At 50.7% G+C, this 17,510-nt stretch overlaps 1 protein-coding gene across 1 annotated transcript in view; it reads right to left on the bottom strand.

The window, feature by feature from the left end:
* Positions 1-6,375: 6,375 nt before the first annotated feature.
* The window catches only part of Aopep (aminopeptidase O (putative)), a 234,916-nt gene continuing 223,781 nt past the window's right edge, over positions 6,376-17,510 (bottom strand). Inside the window, exons 15-17 of the mRNA XM_051151139.1 lie at positions 11,395-11,481; positions 9,666-9,810; positions 6,376-7,383 (exon numbers count right to left, since the gene is read on the bottom strand). Coding sequence (XP_051007096.1) covers positions 9,670-9,810; positions 11,395-11,481 — 228 coding nt within the window. The 3' untranslated portion in view covers positions 6,376-7,383; positions 9,666-9,669. The remainder of the gene's footprint in view (positions 7,384-9,665; positions 9,811-11,394; positions 11,482-17,510) is intronic.

Below are 17,510 nucleotides of genomic sequence, written 5' to 3'. Positions count from 1 at the left end.
TAAAATTAAAGGTGAAGAAATCCTCACAGACTACAATATGGAAGATGTGATCCTAAGCTATACCAGATGGGTGCAAAAGGGCACTGTAAAATCCACACACGATACCCAGAACAGAACGACTCTTGATGACAGTCTAGAGATGCCTCCAAGAACTTGGGAGAGCAGAGGTGGGTCGGATGCATACAAAAGATCCCTTGGGAAGAGGAAGTTCAGAATGCAGATGCTGGTGCACTCGTGTGCTCTCAAAGCCCCAGAGCTGTGAATATTTTACCACAGTGAAACCACTAAAATCTAAGTTACAGTTCTGTCCACCCTGTAGCACACACCTGCCCAGGTGTCCCCTGCCCATTTCAGGGGGCCTGGATCCCAGTGATGAGCACAGATGTGCATGCACAGAACAGCCAGGGTTATGTGGTGCAGTTAACCTTGGGGCAAAGCCGTGGCTAAGTGAGTTAAGCACAGACATTAGGAAGGAAAGTGCATCCAAGGTTGGGCTCTGTTGCCAAGATTTCACCTCAATTAGCTCCTCCACGTTAGTCATGTGGTTAACAGATGAAGAAACAGCTGACAGGCTTCGTTCACTGTGTGCCCAGGTCACAGAAGAGAGTTGTCAAGAGGGTGCCTACAACAGTGCATACATGAACCAAATGTGTCTAGTGCATGAAAAGACCCACATGTGTGCATCATACGTCCATGGATTCTATACCTGATGAGTCAACCAACTGCAGCGCAAACTTTGAAATGTTTACTGACCTCAGTCACATTTTTTTCTTTTAACACAGTACATCAGCTTTTCCAGTTCACAGTCTCATGCAGATAGCCTAGAAATGGTTTAGGTATGAAGGAGGGCAGAAGATGCTGTCCAACACTGTGGCGTCCAGGTGTGGTGGGGCATATCTGTGGTCCCAGCTCTAGAGAGCTGGAGGTAGGAGGAGGCCAAGGTGACCCTCAGCTACCCAGCAAGCGTGAGGGAGGATGTGGTGTGGCTGTGTGCTCTGACAGTGTGAACACAACACCTTCTATAAAGACTGGAGCGTCCAGCACTCGGGAGGCAGAGGCAGGAGAGCCGATGTGAACTCGAGGCCAGCCTGGTCTACAAAGTGAGTCTAAGACAGTCAAAGCTACACAAAGAAACCCTGTCTTGAAAAACCAAAAAGCTAAAATAAAATTAAAAAAAAAAGACTGGAGTGTCATGGTCTTTGGAATTGGGGCAGGGCCCTGAACCAACCCTCAAAGACACTGCACAATGGCTGCTGAGCTGCCTCTGGAAGGGTGTGAGGCAGGGTGATGGTCTGTGTGGTTGCTGGAGCATAGTGGCAAGTGTCTCTGTAGGGGGCAACACAGGAATGAATGTTACCGCAGTGACCACTGAGGCAGAGACTAGTGAGGAGGGGGAGAGCTGTTCAGTTCTGTTTCTGCCTATTTGCATGTTTGACCAAGGAAGAAATAAAAAGGAAGGAGGGAGAAAGGAAAGAGGGAGAGAAGAAAGAAAAAGGGAAGAGGAGGAAGGAACGAAGAAGGCTGTAGTCTCGTGTACATGAGGGCAGACAGCTTGGCTGAGGAGGGTTTTGCCAAACAGTCCTGAGCGAAACAGGCTGTCTGTGACTTTAAAGGCGACGTCTGCATCCCTGGCACCTTTACTGCTCATTCCTAGTACTTACAGATAAGTACTCCCCGAGGCTGGAGCCAGTGCTCGGACATGCATCCTGAGGACTTGGAATCCAGCTGTCACATGCTTGGCCTTTGCACAATCTGCAAATTACCCTCCTCTCCAGGTGTGCCGAGACCTGCACCAGTAGCGGTCTCATCATCGACATAGTAAAATGGGTAAAATCATGACTAAAATTCCTTACAATTAAATCACTGTTGCTTTTTATAATTCAACATAACACTACCCAAAGACTCCCACTCATAAGCAAACCTCACAGTGCTCTCCATCATCACAGGCCACACTGCTGAGTCTGAAGGAAAGGAATGAGGTAAGGCTGTGTTAGCCCAGGTGGCAGTGCTCTCTCCAGGTTGTCAACACCTGAAGTTCCACCTTGTTTAGAACAGTGGACAGCAAGAGAGGACCTACCAGAGTAGAAAAGAACTTTCTAGAACTTGGGGCTCTGTGTGCTACAGTTAGGAGTGGTTCCAGCACCTCCCCATTGCCATTGCATCAACACAGCAGCAGGGTACCAGTCCCAAAGCCGGGCTTGAAAGCAATTATAGTTAAGAGAACAAAGGTGGCTTAAGCAATCAGGGCACACACCCACTCCATTGTGTCTAGACAGAGTTACAATAAGCCATGTGGCCAGGACAGAACATGGTCTGGGCTGTCACGTGCCTGGTGGATAACCTTCCTGGAAGGCATGAAATAACAGGCTATTGGGCTCTCCTAGCCTCCTGGCCCTCCATCCTGCCAGTGCCAAGATAAGGTCACTATACAGACAAGAGACAGTGGGTTGACCCAGGACAGGTGGGACAGGTCCAGTACCCACCCTGTACCATCCTTGGGACTCATAAGCCAGCCCACGCCTGTTTTAGCTCACAGCACTGAAGTGACCAGGTCTGATTTTATAAGCTGTCTGCAGAAAAAGGGCCTTATATCTCCACCTCAAGTCATGCCAGATCTCTAGGTCCATGCTGAGGCCACATTCTGGTGACTGCACCCCAGCTTCTTTTGTTTCCTGGGCTATTTTTTTTTAGAACAAGGGGCATGGACACTCCCAACTGGCTCCGTCTCCAAGGCTGGGCTTCTCTCCAGCAAGAGGCAAAGTTCTCAGCAGCCCACCCTGTCCTGGGAAACTTCCTCAGCTTGAGCAAGGTCACCTTCTGCCTTGTCACACTGTCTGGTCATTGGTCTGGAAGAGAGCTGCCTTATTAGCCTATCAATCTCCCAGACAGCACCAAGGGGTGGGAAGGGGCCATAAAATCTTGCCCAGAACAGCAGGACTGCTGCTCCTCCCTCCCACCTCGTAAACCCCACAGACCAGACAGTGGGGCTGAGTTCATGCCCCTCACAGAGACTACTCTCTGCAACTTTCCTTGGGAGGTCCATGCAGCCCCAGTCCCAGCCCGAGACCTGATGGGGCCAGGCAACTCCACGCCTGCTACCATCTGATGATGGCCCTTTAGCGTATGGGAACTCCACCAGTGGCTCAGCCTGAAATGCCCCAGGGAGGGAGTGTTCCAAGAGGGGGGCTAACCACTGAGCTTTTGGAACCAATGTCAAGCCCCAGCAGCTCCCTTGTACGGTGGGGATGGGTATGGCAGCCCACCCACCCAGGGAGCAGGCCAGCCAAGGCCACAGGCCCAGCACCCAGGTCTTTTTGAGAGATGTAGCTGGGGTAGGTGGTGCCTTTCCCTTTCCAGGCCGGTGCGGCTCCTCTACTGGCTGGCTCCATGTATAAAGCAGGTGGTGGCCAGCTGGACTGAAACATGAAGCCCTGCTGCATACGAATCCTTTGGACCCCAAGCCCCTAAGTAGTGTTTTCTGTTGCAGCTGCAGCTGGAGATAGTTGTGGCAAAGGTAAGATTGTGGAGAACAGAGGTCACTGTGTGTGCGGCATCCCCTGCCGGCCCACTCACTGGGTTTGTGTGGCTATGTCCTGCTGAGCCTTCTCTTCATTCTGAAGGATGGCTTACACTTAGGGACATCCGCCATTTCTGGGTTCTGCCCTGGGGTTCATTCTGTGACTTATGTGCTCACCACAAGCAAGAATGCCTTGCTAGGGTATAGATTATTTCATTTTGATATAAAATTTCATTAAAAATAAATTCTTCTAACTCTACTGGAGCAGCTGAGACAGAAAACCCAGAGCCCTTTGAGACTTTCTCACTCCACCCTTCCCTTCCTGCCTAGGTCCAGCCAGAACTCCCAGCACCTCTCCCTAGGCTTCTGCCCAAAGCCTCACAAACAGGGTGGCGGGCTTTTCTCCAGTCAGCCTCTGCACCTTCCTGGGGCTCAACTCTCCCACACAAATCAGGGTGTGGTGAGGACAGTGGCTGCCTTCCCAGGCCAAGTTCAGGATATACATAGAGGGACAACATGGGGGGGGGGTGTCACTGCTATTTCCTCTCATGCAGGGAACATGATCACCATCAGGGATCCTGATGCCCCCCCCCCCCCTTCTGCAGACTTGGCTACCTTGACCGGGAGGAGCCTTGTCACGGCCACGGGTCACTGAGCCCTGCTCTAGTGCTTGCTGAAGCCATCTGCAGAGGACACTGATTCAAGGTAGTTACCTGCTAGGCCATCTTGCTCCTGGAAGGCCAGGTGGCCAGGCCAGGGGTGGGAGGAGGCCATTGCTATTGGTCTCAGTGATGACAGGCTGGCCCAGCCCTGGCCTGTTGTTCTCTAGTGATAGACATTTGCTTGAAAATCAAGATGACAAGTGTCTGGTGACAGGCAGGAGAGGCTGGTGTTTCTGGTATCCCACTTACCTCCTGCAATGACCTCATGAGGATCCTGCTGTCCCAGCCCCTCTGCCTATTGGCGGTGTCAACTTGTTGGCAGAATGGTTTATTTCCATCAGGTTTCAGGTCATGCCTTTCCCTGCACTTTAGGAGAAGCTAGCATCTTCACCAAGAACTTATATGACTCCCCAGAGCACATGTAGCAAGTCTGAGGAAAAAGAGGCAAGCATGAGCTCCTCCAGGAAGGCCTCAGGTGAGGCTAGAAAATGGTGGCCAAAAGTGTACCTGACCACCAAGCACACAATCTCTGTCCTTTCCATAATTATGTAGCAGACTCAAGTGCAGGCTCCCAGGCTTTTTAACATAGGCTCTCCTTCACGTCTGAATGGCAGGAGGGAGAGTTCCCACATAGGGGTTCCAAGTCCCTGCCACTGAGTAGGAAGCCAGGGCCTTCTTGGGAGTTCTTAGACATCAAACTCTCTGAAGACCAAGAGCATCACACTATGGGATCCAGTCCACATCTCACCTGTGGCTTCACTCTGCCCACATCAGAGTTGGGGCAAGAGCCTGAGGTGACTGTCCACATCCTTCCCCCACCAGCATCTCACGCATCACTTGGACCCATATGCCGCAGAGAAAACTCCGCCTCGGATGAGGCATCTCTGTGGAGGTGTCAAACTTCCCTGGACACACTCTTTCACGTCCTATCTGACAGGGTAATGGTGCAGTGCTCCGGGTGCTGTGAAGCCAGGTGACTCACATAGGAACGGAGTGTACACTCTTCTTGATTCCAGAGGTATCAGCCTGGTGAGGGAAGCCCCTTCCAGCAGCCTCCTAGGCCTCTGCTGCAGTTATGGGAAGCAGGAGCTGCTGCCTAGCTTAAGGGGACAAACTTGCTCTGCTTCCAGGCAGAGGTGTCAAAAGCCACAGCTCCCTCTGCCAAAGCTATGACAGAGGCATCCGATTCCAGTGAGGCCTCCGCTGACCGAAGCCCATAGCAAGAATCCAAGCAGCTAAAGCCAGACATGGGGCTCAGCGACCTGAGGGACAAGGGACCAGCCCATGACAAAACCTACCTATGTGGCAGCTCTGCTAAGGACAAAGGAAAAAACCAGACCAAACACCCAGTTCACTGGAGGCAGGGGGTGCTCAAGTTCTCAGGGTGTGCTTCCCAGTCCATCTCTAAGCAAGCCCAAAGTGCTTCTGGGAGCCAGGGAGCCACAGACTCAGCCATTTATTTCAAGTCATTGCAGAAAGCCATGTAATATCAAGTCAAATTAACACATTTTGGTCCTTTGACCATCATGGTATACAAAAGATAACCACTTGCAAGTTCCCAGCAACTGTCCACAATGCAGTCACAGGCACAACCAGGCTCTGAAGGCCAATGGTTCTTTGTCAACATTTCTCTCCGTCTGTCCTCGAGCATCCCTCACCCAGCAGGTCCGAATGCAGAAGCCTGGCCAGGTAGTAGAATGCGCTTTCCTGTTCCTTCTCACAAGTCCCAGCCTTGTCCGGCACATGTGACAGCGCCCATGACAAAGTCTCAAGCATCTTTTTCTGGACAGTAACTGGAGCTTCTTAGAGCTTGTTCTATAAACTAATATTCAAAGGAAAGGAAACAGTCTCACCAGACTCCCCAAGTACCAGAGTGGCTGAGACTCCACACTTCGAAAGAGAGCAGAGTCTCACCACACCACTTCTGCTTTCAGTCTTTTCAGAATCAACACTAATTGGAGGTGAGTACCTGTCACATGACTGCATAAACAGCATCAAACTCAGAAGCAAACAGGAATATCAGCAAACCTGACACTTTATTAAGGCATCTTAGGCTTTCCTGCATTTTCAAAAACAGGAATGCTCTATTGGCTGGACACATCAAACAGACTCTGCGGAATCTGTGGGGACCAGCCACAGGAGGTGTCATGTGATTCTGCACTCCCAGAGCTTGGCAGCTAGTTTTTGCCATCGCAGGAAGCAGGCAGCCAGTTTTCCATCTGCCTGCGGGAGGCTGCCCTTCTTCATTCCTTCAACAACTGCCTGAAAATCACAGCTCAATCCCAGTGTGTCGACTCAGGCTCTCCGGGCCTGGGAACAAAGGCAGCTGCCAGGTGCAACAGTTTATGAGGCTCCGCCTTTTATATAGGCTGCAGAAGCCCAGGCTCTGGGCACCAGAAACCCAAGATGCAACTGACCACTGCTGTGGGCTGATGGTTTTAGCAGCTACACAATCTTCCCTTTGATGTCCAGGGTCAATGCAGTCCTGGCCTCACCAGGGCATGGAGAAGGCATATGAAAGACAGTCTCACTGTGATCTGTCCTGTGAAGGGAACAGCAATAAAATTTATTACCCAGTTACCACAGTCACTCCTGACTGCTCCTCCCGGCCTCTGACCTCCACTTGGGAAGGAACTTTCATGAGAGGACAGGGACAAGACTGGTGCCGTACCTCACAATCCTAGGCCTAGGGCGCACAGTCACACCACAGACCACGCAGGGCTGTGAAGCCCAGAGAGGTTCAATGACAAGGAGGCTAAATCCAGAGCCCCTTCAGACTGGTATTCTCACTACTTCAGAAGGTTCAACTCATCAGATGACAGGGCGTGCTCTGCCTCAACCTTGGGGCAAATGCTCGGCTTCTGCTCTACCTGCTTCCAGAGCAAGGATAGCTCTGCATCCTACAAATCCCCACCACAGGAGCACATACAGAGGGTACCACTGCTGTCCACGCCTGGCAGCAGACACTCAGGCCCATCATCATCTTCTTCTCCGAGGGAGGCCTGCCTGAGGCACTTACAGATGGGTAGGCTTTTTGCTCAAGGGCTCGACTCCTGTTCCTGCTGAACTGAGCCAGTGTGTGAAATGAGAACTGATATCAGCTCAGTAGGCACCGGAGGGCGGGTCCAATCACAGCTGGGCAGGGCCTCCTGGCGTGCCATCGGCATCATCCTGCCAGCGACTGTGGAGACATGGAGACCTGGACTGCAAATACAAGAGAGAGTTCACCATGCCCGGCATGAACAACAGAGGTCCCCCTCCCCACCGCACACCTCACGTGTGGCATCAGCTGAGACCTTTTGTGCTGTGACTTCCAATATATTTGACATTACAGTGAACAAGTTGGTAGATCTGTATTTTCTGCAGACACACTTAAGGGTAGTTTGCACACTGCTTGCACTCTTGACAACACACCCTTGGGACAGGCTGGTCTCTCCTCCTCTGGAATTTGGCTCCACACCAAGCTGACCACCAGCTGTGGCCACACCTGGCAGCAGTGGCCTCTGCCCGGTAGCTGCAACTTAACTGTCCCCATCTCACCTTCTCTTCAGGTGCAGAACTTAGCCACTGTGAACAAAGCGGAAACCAATCACTGTTCACCAATCAGCTAAGCTCTGCACCTTGTTAGAGAGGTCATCGCCGGCCATAATTAAAGGGCTGGTGAGCATCTTCCAAGGCTGTTGGCTTCTTTTGTTTCCAAAGAGCCACAAGGTGCATCTGTTCTCCGAACTGCAGAGAGAAAGCAGCCACGGTTCTGCAGGAGCAGCCAAGGTCATGGTTGCGTGGTAATCCCTGGCAATGTGATTTTAATCTCAAGTCACAAATCAGCATGCCAGGAACCCAAGCAGCCAGAGCAGCTGAGGGCAGCGCCATGCCCTACACTCCCATCCACAGGCGCTGAGCGGCCTCCTCCGCACCGCCTCTGAGCCCACCACAAAGCAGTGCAGCCTGCTGCAGTTCAACCTGCTAGCTGCACTGTGTAGGGAGCATAGGAGACCAGGAGACAAAGGACGCACTTATCAGCTATGTGACCAATATCTCAAACCATCTTTGCTCTGAGTATGTGTCCTTTAATCCTGGGGACACAACCTGTTCTCAAAACACAGGTTCTGAGTGGCCTGGGGTATCTCTGGGCACCTGAGGCAAGGAAGTACTTCTCTGACAGGAGGTGTGATATATATTCACATCCACACAGGTTTCTGAGGCTGCTGTGACCAAGCATTTGGCTGGTGGAGCTGGGGGACAGCAGAGAGAGTTCATAAGGGAGCTAGGAAGTTGAGGAATGGTGACCATTTCTTTGCTTGCTTAGGGACCAAAAAATCGTCAAGTCACCAGAACCACATGTGACTCTGTGGCTCTCTGAAAGACAAGGCCGAGGGAGTGTGAAGCAGGGACAGTGATTTTCACACCACACACTGCAACTCTCCCTGACCTTAAAAGTTTCTAGAGAAATGCCTGCAGGAGCCAGGTAGAGAGGTGCCCCAACTGCTTCTGCCCGCTTACACAGGCCACCTTCACAGCTGGTGGTGTCAGGGCGCAGCGGGCCCCACTGTCGCCTCTGCCTGGCTGTGGTGGTCCCCAGCTCTTCTGCAAGAACACAGTCAGACTTCAGCTAACACGTTTCCTTCCATAGCTATAGTTCCTTCAGATAAATAAAACACTCAAAAGGATTCCACAGAAGTGTGCTTTGTAAAAGTGAAATGTGAGAATGTGAACTTACTGCCCAACAATGGGTTAAGAGTAGCAACACAACTCTAAATATTCATTAATTAGTAACACAGAACAACAAAGTACACAAACAGTGATTAAGATCTGATACAAAACTTAAGAGCTGTACAGAAGTAAACATCACGTCATGTACCACCATGGAGATGTACAAATGATGCCTAGTGACCGTGGGGAAACACACTAACCCACACTTCTGCTGACAGACACCATGCTCTGGCTGAACTACACTACTGTTGACACGCTGGCTACAGAGGAGGCAAGGAACAGCACAGCAAGGACTCTGGGAGCCAGGGCAAAGCGTACTGCAGCGCAAGGTTCAAACAGACTGGCTCTTATGACACAAGTGTCACCGAGCAAGGGGATGGGCAGGAGTGCTTTGCTGCCTTCTTTATAGGTCAGAGGGACAAGAGGCCACGGGGTTTCAGGCTTGTGGCCTCGAGGGATGCCTGCATGCACAGGTTGGAGCAGAACAGTGTGGCCACGGACTGCTGTGCTGGCTTTGACCCTAAAGCCTGTGGACCTGTGCAAAACCTACTGTGGCCAAAGCAGTGCCAGGGGTAGGAGGTGCTGCTCTGTTTTACACCCGTCGTTTCAGAAGGTGAGGTAGCTCCAGGGATCTTGAACCTTCATGCTCTTTGGGGTCCACCCTGCTAGTTCCCCAAGACTGTTTGGCAGCCTTTCTGGTGGTGTCCTTGGCTTCTCATGTGGCTTTGAGATGGACTTGGATGTTTAGGAGGAGGAAGGAGGGACAGAATTACCTCTTTAAAACAGCATATCAGTCACCACCTGGGCGGAGGCTCTGTCCATGTGGCCCTTCACCAGCTGGAAGCACTTGTGGGCAAGCTGCTGCTGCCTGGCGTCCTCGCTCACCATCAGCTCCCCATACAGGTACACACCCATGGCCTGCAGGGTATGGAGGAACAGGAAAGGGGTAAGAGACTGTACACGCTTATGGGACATGGCTGTACTGCTTTACACGAGCCATTCTAAAACCACAAAACTGCTGTGCAGCTGGCCAACTGCATTTTGCAGTTTCTGCTCTATCTCCTCTTTGTCCTCACCAATACTCTATGGAAGCTGAACACGGCAGCACACTCCTTTATTCCCAATACTTGGAGGCAGAATAGACAGATCTCTGAGGGTTCAAGGCCAGCCTGGTCTACACAGCAAGTTCTAATCCTGCCAGAGTCACATGATAACATTCTAGCTCAAAAAAACCCAACAACAGAAACATGGAATTTTATTGATTCTGTCCACAGACTCTGGTACCTGAGTGGCTACTATGAGGAATACTCTGGGCAGAGGTAGAGGGTCCCAGATGGTCCGTAGGAAAATCTTGTGTCTTTTAGGTCAGCTGGCATGAGCTCATTCACCAAGTCCAGGCCCACCAGGCCACAGAGACCACATGGCCCAGGGACATAGGCAGATGCCATCACTTTGGCCTAGCCCAGCCACTTCCCACCACTAGGTCTCAAAACACCACAATCTGGCTCTTCTGCTTTGAACTCTGTGCCAACATTAAAACCAGCCAATTACATTCTGTGAGACCAAGGGGCCTGCCTGCTTTCTTGTTCTACGGAGCTTCCCAAGGGTGCCATTCTGCTTCAAATCAAGGGACTTCAAAGGCAGTGCTGGCTTCCAAAGTGCTTTCCTGTGAGGGCTGAGGAGTGGAGAGCCCTGTGCACGAGACGGCATGGTTATCCCACTGAGCTGCTCTAGCTCTGTTCCTGTATACTTCCTCAAACACCTCATGCCCCACTGGCAAAAAACGTCCCATCTTTTCTTTATGGGAAGAACCAGCCCTCACTTTGCTGACTGCCCTGTCCTCAGACTCTGTCAAAAGTCCTTCTGTTCACCCCACTCAGAGTGGCTCTAGCCCATCAGCCCACAGCTTGTACACAGCTGGCCAAAGATACAGGCCGGGGTTGGGAGTGGGAGAGAACATGTGCTGCGTGGGGACGGTCAGTGGGGACGTGTCATGAGGGACAAAATGCTAGAAGAGGTACCCTGAGGAGTGACCCCAAATGTACCACAGACCAAAAGAGGTGGCGCATGAGGTTATGGAACACAAACACACACACACACACACACACACACACACACACACACACACACACACCCTGAGATTCTGCTTCCTAGGACATTCTTAAAGGAAGGGAATAGCGCAGGCTGGTCTGGGCTTCGCATGACAAGGTCTGAATTCCCAACATATGATCTAAGAGTCTCTCAGAAGGCTCATACATGTGTGCTTGTAATTAGAAACTCTACAACCTGGATGGACGCATGGTGTTGCTAAGCGATGGCTTTGCACTGCAAGTTCTAGAGCAAGCTTCCCTCCCTTCAGCTCAAAATTGCCAGTGGATCCTCAAATATGAACTAGCCCTTGAAAAAGCTTGGAACTCTTTCAGATCTTTGTTCTGACAGGGATGCGGAGAACTTGGGACTGGTGACGCGGCCCATTTCTATACCTAGGAAGATCACACTCACCTGGTCCTCCTGCAGGAACCGCTCAATCTGCTCATATGCTTTTGTGTACTTGTGCTTAATAACCAGCTCACACCATCGGTGGCGAACCTTAGGAAACAAGACAGCAAAGCTGGTGAGCAATGGTCCCCTGCCAGGACTGTCTCAGGGAACACAGCCTCTGAGTTGCAGTTTCACCGAAGCCCGGGGCACTTCTGAAGGCAGTGTGGCTGGCCGGGAGGACTGGCACTCCTGCACACATTGGTGAAAGCAGTGACGCTTTAGACAGCGGTGCACTGTGCCACACACAGCTGTGCAAAGCTAACAGGCAAATGCAAACAGGAATGAAGTGTCAGGTCCACACTTTGCTGGGCTGGTTCAGTGTTGCCAGTTTTAACAACTAAAACACAACGTGTAGGAAAGATGCCAGCCCCGAATTCATTCCAAGGCTGGGTGCTTCTGCTGAGCTTTATGGAGAAGCTCCAGCATGCGGCTCCTGCTGGGAGGCTACCCACAAGCACCATGTGCACATAGTAGAAATGCCATGCTCTTTTCAAGTACTCTCCCTAAAGGTTTGCCTGCAGGAACTTGCCAGGACCTCTTACAAATTCAACAGGCACCCACTGCCTGTGAGACAGCGGCAAAGCCAGCAGGCACAAGGGCCTTGCAGGGCCATATCTTTGTATTGAGGCACATTAATAGTTTTTAAAACCAGGAGCTTCTGCCTGTTTGATTCTCAAACTTCAATACCATAACTGTGGCCTGTGAGCTGTACGAGCTACGCCCAGTGAGCAGCCAGCCAATCAATGAATGCTACATCACTGCTCCAGTATCAGCCAATAAAACTTAGTTTCTTTGAAAGAGGGAGACACTTCACAGTGATCCATTTGCAGGCAGTAATAAACGTAAGTAATGCCAACATTTTGGCTAGGCCTCCTGCAAATCACATCACTATGTGAGATTTCCAGAAATTAACAGTGCACAGGAGTGGAGGTGCTGAGGGAGCCCCTCAAAAACCATTCTCCTGACCGGAACACACCAAGACTGTTGGGCGTCTGGTCCAGAGAAGACTCTGGAACCAAATGTGCAGAGGCCCCTGGGGCTGTCTGCACCTCTCCCTCCCCTCCTAATTCAAGGTCATTTCCTGTGGCCTGGCCACACCCGGCAGCAGGACTTTTGTTTGTGAGCTTTGAAAATGAGCACTAGCCAGAGGCCCTCAGTATGACAGTCACCCAGGATCCACAGATCCAGGAAAAGAACCCCACTCCTCTTAAAAAAAAAAAAAAAAAGCTTCATTTTGTATACAATGTTTTGCCTGCATGTACTTGTACCCCTGGAGGCCAGAAGAGGGCACCAGATCACATTATAGACGGTTATGAGCCATCATGTGGTTGCTGGAAATTGAACTCAGGACCTTTGGAAGAGCAGTCAGTGCTCTTAACTGCTGAGCCATCTCTCCAGCCCCAGAATCCCACTTTTCTAAACTGCAAAACAGTAAAATACCCATACCCGCTTTCAATAATGGGCACACAGATAAGAGCTCTGTCCACAGTGTTCTGAGGACCTATAGTGGTAGGACATGGCTAAAGTACACGCTAGACACTGACTTTTGTCACTCGAAACCTGCAAGGTATACATTTTAGATGCTATTTTGAAAATGGAGGGCTTTGGAAAGGTTCAGGATTGAGGCCTAAAGTGAACAGTGAGACTAGTTGCTCTTTGGGTGAGAGATTTATTAAGAGCTATTAATGCAAAGGCTGCCAGCTGCATGGTGGAGAATCCACAGAATGATCAGGCAGCTAAAGGTCCCTCAGAGGAAGGAGAGGGTTCACACCATTGATTGATGGGCAGGCCATGGTACACGTATGTACAGGGTGTCCCTGATTCCGGTGGGCAGATGGGAGGTAGGGAGCCTGTTAGCCTGGGGCCTGTGTAAGGATCAGCTACAGGGGCAGGGAAACAAGAATCTAGGGGGGAAAAGGTCTTCACCAAGTAGTTCTCCCCCCTCCCCCGTCCTGGCCTCCGGACAGGGTCTCAGGTAGCCCAAGTAGACCTCAAATTTGCTATACATCCAAGAAATATCTTGAACATTTGTGCTTCCTGCCTCCACTTTCCAGGTGTCAGGATGACAAGTGTGAGCAAGCATGTCTTACACAGCAGTTTGTCAAACCCAGGGCTTCATGCATGCTGGGCAAGCACTTCTACCCACTGAGCCACATTTCCACCCCCTCTTCCTCCTCCTATGTACACACAGAGAAATAACAGAGCAGACACCAGGGCTCATTTGCGATTAGAAAACGGCCCCACGGGTGGGGGCAGGAGGCTGCAGCAGCCCTGCTGGGGTATGTGAGGGTTCAGGAGGCCACAGCGCAGAGGCTCTTGCACAACATGAAGTCAGTATTTCCACTTCTCTTGCAGTTAGAAATGGTTTATTGTCGTGACTAATAAGAGCCAATCTTCTGACCCCTGAAGGGTAGCTACCATGGCATCCAGGAAGGACAGACTGTCTCCCCAGCCCCATAGAGAGCAGGACAAAACAGCCTTTTCATCAGCGAGGGCTACATGCATTTCAGTATTTCAAAGACAGGATGTTTAAAAGACACCACAGAGATGCTGCAAGGCAGAGAGCCCCTTCCCCCAGCCTCCACTCATGCAAGGACTTTTAGTTTTCTTTTTAGTTCTTTGGGCATCAAAGAACATTTTAGTTTTCTTCTCCAATCTCACAAGCACCCACCATCCATCCCCTCACAAAACAAGGGAACACTCGTCACTCCAACAGTACTTGAAAGTGCACAGCAGCCGAGGGCTGGGTTGCCTTCCTCTAGATCACAGAGCTTACCGCCCATCAGAGGCAGCACCTTGTGTCAGGTTCCCTCCTCAACCAACACTGGCAGGGAGTCAGCACTGCACACCCTGAGCCACAGCACTCAGTAGCAGTTTCGTTTAATTCGCTATGGTAACTGGTCGGTGGGTTACTATGGGATGATCAACCCTAACTTATCTTCTTAATTCCTGAGGTAAAGCTAAAAGTCGGGGTGTACTGCAGACAGTGCTTGGCACCCAGCAGGCTCAGGACCTCAGTAGTCACTGGATAGAGCCCACTGTGGCGGGGTTGGGGTAGCACCCAACCGAACTAAGACTGCTCACAGAACCCAGCCCCTCTCCATGCTAGGACTTTGTTTCATTAGTTCCTGAGCAGAGGCTGCCTCTGTGCCTGTTTTTCTTCCATAATCTAACACAACAGCATACATGACAAGCCCCACTCAGATACTGATGTAAAGCAATCAGTGCACGACACTGTCTGGATTCGTGGCTTTCATGAGTAAAGAAAGACTTCCCAATCCTGGTGGGACAGCTGCAGAGTGTCACACCACACCAGAGCTGAACCAGCAGGTCTCGCGGGGTGGTGCCTGTAAAGGTGAACACAGAAGACAACCTACGAAGCCATGAAAACCCAGGTGTGTGCTGCCTCCTGCCCTATCGTCAGGCTCTGCAGTTCACCCATCTTGAGCTACTCCCTCTGACAAGCAGGTGAACAGGGCTGTGGGCAAGTGCCACACTAACTAGTTTAAAGGAGCTGTTTCCGGAAGAGCTGGCAGCCAGCAGGAGTCCTAGGGAGGTGCCTTGTGAGTGCAGCCTCCATCCTAAAAGGTGGAACCTCTTCTCAGTGTGGCTAGCAAACCTTCTTCACCCTTCTCCTATTGGATCACGGGCTTTCCCGTACTTGAGTGTCAGAGATGAGCTGCTGACTAAACTGCAAGCCCTCTCACCAGAGCATTAGACTCCGGCCGCTGTGGTTTTGCTTGCGTTTCTCAACAGTTTCAGTTGAAGTAATGATTAAGCTTCCTATGGTTTTCAATTCTGCTCTTTTAGTTTTAGCATCTGTGTTTGTGTAAGTGCTCCAAATGATCTAACTGAATTACTTCTCTTTGGTTTTCTGAGACATAGTTTTGCTGTATAGCCCAGGTTGATCTAGAATTTCCAGTGTAGCTCAAGGCTGCCTCCCAAATTTTGGGATTATAGCTGTGAGCTGCCTACTTGGAAAACTACACTTTAAACACTTACGCCTTATTACACTTCAACTGTTAGTGGAATTGAAATTTAATGATTTAAGCAGTGACTAAAGTTCAGGTCACTCCCAGGCTTTTGCTAGGAATTCTCAGCAAGTCTGGAGTTAGCAAACGCTTAGTCTGGCATATGGTCAAGCCAGACCAAGCCGGAAGCCTGCACAGGTGGACAGGAAAAGGCACATTCCTGGAAGTGCAGTTGAGGGGCTCCTGCTTCTGTGGTGTCTGTGCTCTGGATGGACACATGGCTACCAAGAACTTGCTCTCTTCTCTTCTGAGCTGAAGCCAGATTAGCAGACAACCCTGAGTGGGCTGTGCAGAAGGTGTCACAGCCTATGGTCTGGTTGGCCCCTCACTGCCCTGAGGCTGATGGACAGGTAGGTGCCCATGTGGATGAGCACAGGGCCTAGCCCACAAATAACAGGATAGAGTGTTTGGGTTTCCATAAAGCTGATTCTTGTGTGTGCACATGCCTTTAAGTCCTGTAGTTATATGGCAGAAGCAGGCAGATCTCTTCAAGTTTGAAGCCAGTCTAGTCTATGTAGAATGTTCCAGGCCAGCCAGGGCTACACAGTATGACTCCATCTCAAAACACACACACACACACACACACACACACACACAGAGGGAGAGAGGGAGAGAGAGAGAGAGAGAGAGAGAGGAGAGAGAGAGATGAGAGAGAGGAGGGAGAGAGAGAGAGAGAGAGAGAGAGAGAGAGAGAATATGGCTGGGTTTTCCCGCAGAGGTGCCCCCTATACCACTGGAAATGGGGCACGCAGCACTCCGTGGGCCTGTGGGGCTGGGTGTAGATGGGAAGCTGGTCTGTAGAAGCCTTCATGTCAGAACTGCATCTGAGTTCTGAGAAATTCAGATGAGTAATTCAAGCTGCTGAGTAATTCAAGTAACAGCCTCTGTCTTACTGAGAAGCACTGCCACCAGCACGGGATGTGGCAGCAGCGCTGGGAGCTCAGGGCCCATATTCAGCCAGGGTCTAAAAGGCATCATAGGAGACAAACACAGTAGAGGCAGGTAATGTAGGCAAGGAGGAAGGGACAGCCAGAGGGGTTCCACCAGGCACACTTATGTGCACAGCTGTGCCTAAGCATGTGCAAACACATGTAACACGTGTTATTTTTCAACATTTCCCAGTATGCAACTATATGTAACACACTGAGTTTTTACTGTTTTAATGCTAGCTGGCAACACATTAAATAAATTTTGTGTCCGTTTTGTGGGAAATTGACAAACCTACTTCCCTACAGTCAGGGTCAAAATAGTGCTGGCCATCCTGGACACCCTGGTGGGAAAGTGGGAGACCTTGGGATGGGCTTAGCGCAGCGTGTACGGTGGCTCTGAGTGCTGGCCTCAATTCCCAAGTCCCATTCCCGTTTCTGCAGTTCTAATTCCAGCCTCAACATTCATTCTGAAAAGGATTATTAAGTGAGAGAACCTGTGTCTCACTGGCCTGTGGGATCTGTCTAGTGGCTGGTCTAGAGCTGTGGTGGCCAGGTGTGGATGGTGATGCTCGTGGTGAGAGATTCAGCTCAGCCAGCAAGAGCAGAAGGGTTCCGGCTGGGCGGGCTTGCCCTGCTTTACGCTCCCATCACAGGCCCAAAGTCACGGGGCTGACCAACCAGGGGCTGGAACCACAGCCTGAGCCAAAAGGAACCTGTTCTCTTTACAAGATGATTATCGCAGGCATTTGTTGGACTAACAGTTGCCTAGCATAGACCTGTTATCAGATTTTTCTATACCAGTGTTTTACATGAAATTACAACAAGGAATCAGCCATCCACCCCAGGGCTAGGGTTGCAACTAAGTGGCTTAATGCTTAATGGAGCATGTTCAGGAAGAGCCCTAGCCTCCCCAGAGCCTGCTTATTACTGCATCACTAATTCCGTATGCTTTTCAAACTTTTAAGTATAATTACTAGAAAGCCCTGGAAGCCCAGTATCTACTGACAGTCACAGCAACTTAAATCCTCAGTCACCTTTGTAACAATGTTTAGAAAATCAGTCTCAAATAGTAGCCTTTAGCTGTGTACAGCAGGCCAAGGGGGACCAAGCTGGCTGC

The sequence above is a fragment of the Acomys russatus genome, chromosome 9 (assembly GCF_903995435.1).
Source record: "Acomys russatus chromosome 9, mAcoRus1.1, whole genome shotgun sequence".
NCBI lineage: Eukaryota > Metazoa > Chordata > Mammalia > Rodentia > Muridae > Acomys > Acomys russatus.
This window is presented reverse-complemented; position numbering and strand designations above follow the sequence as displayed.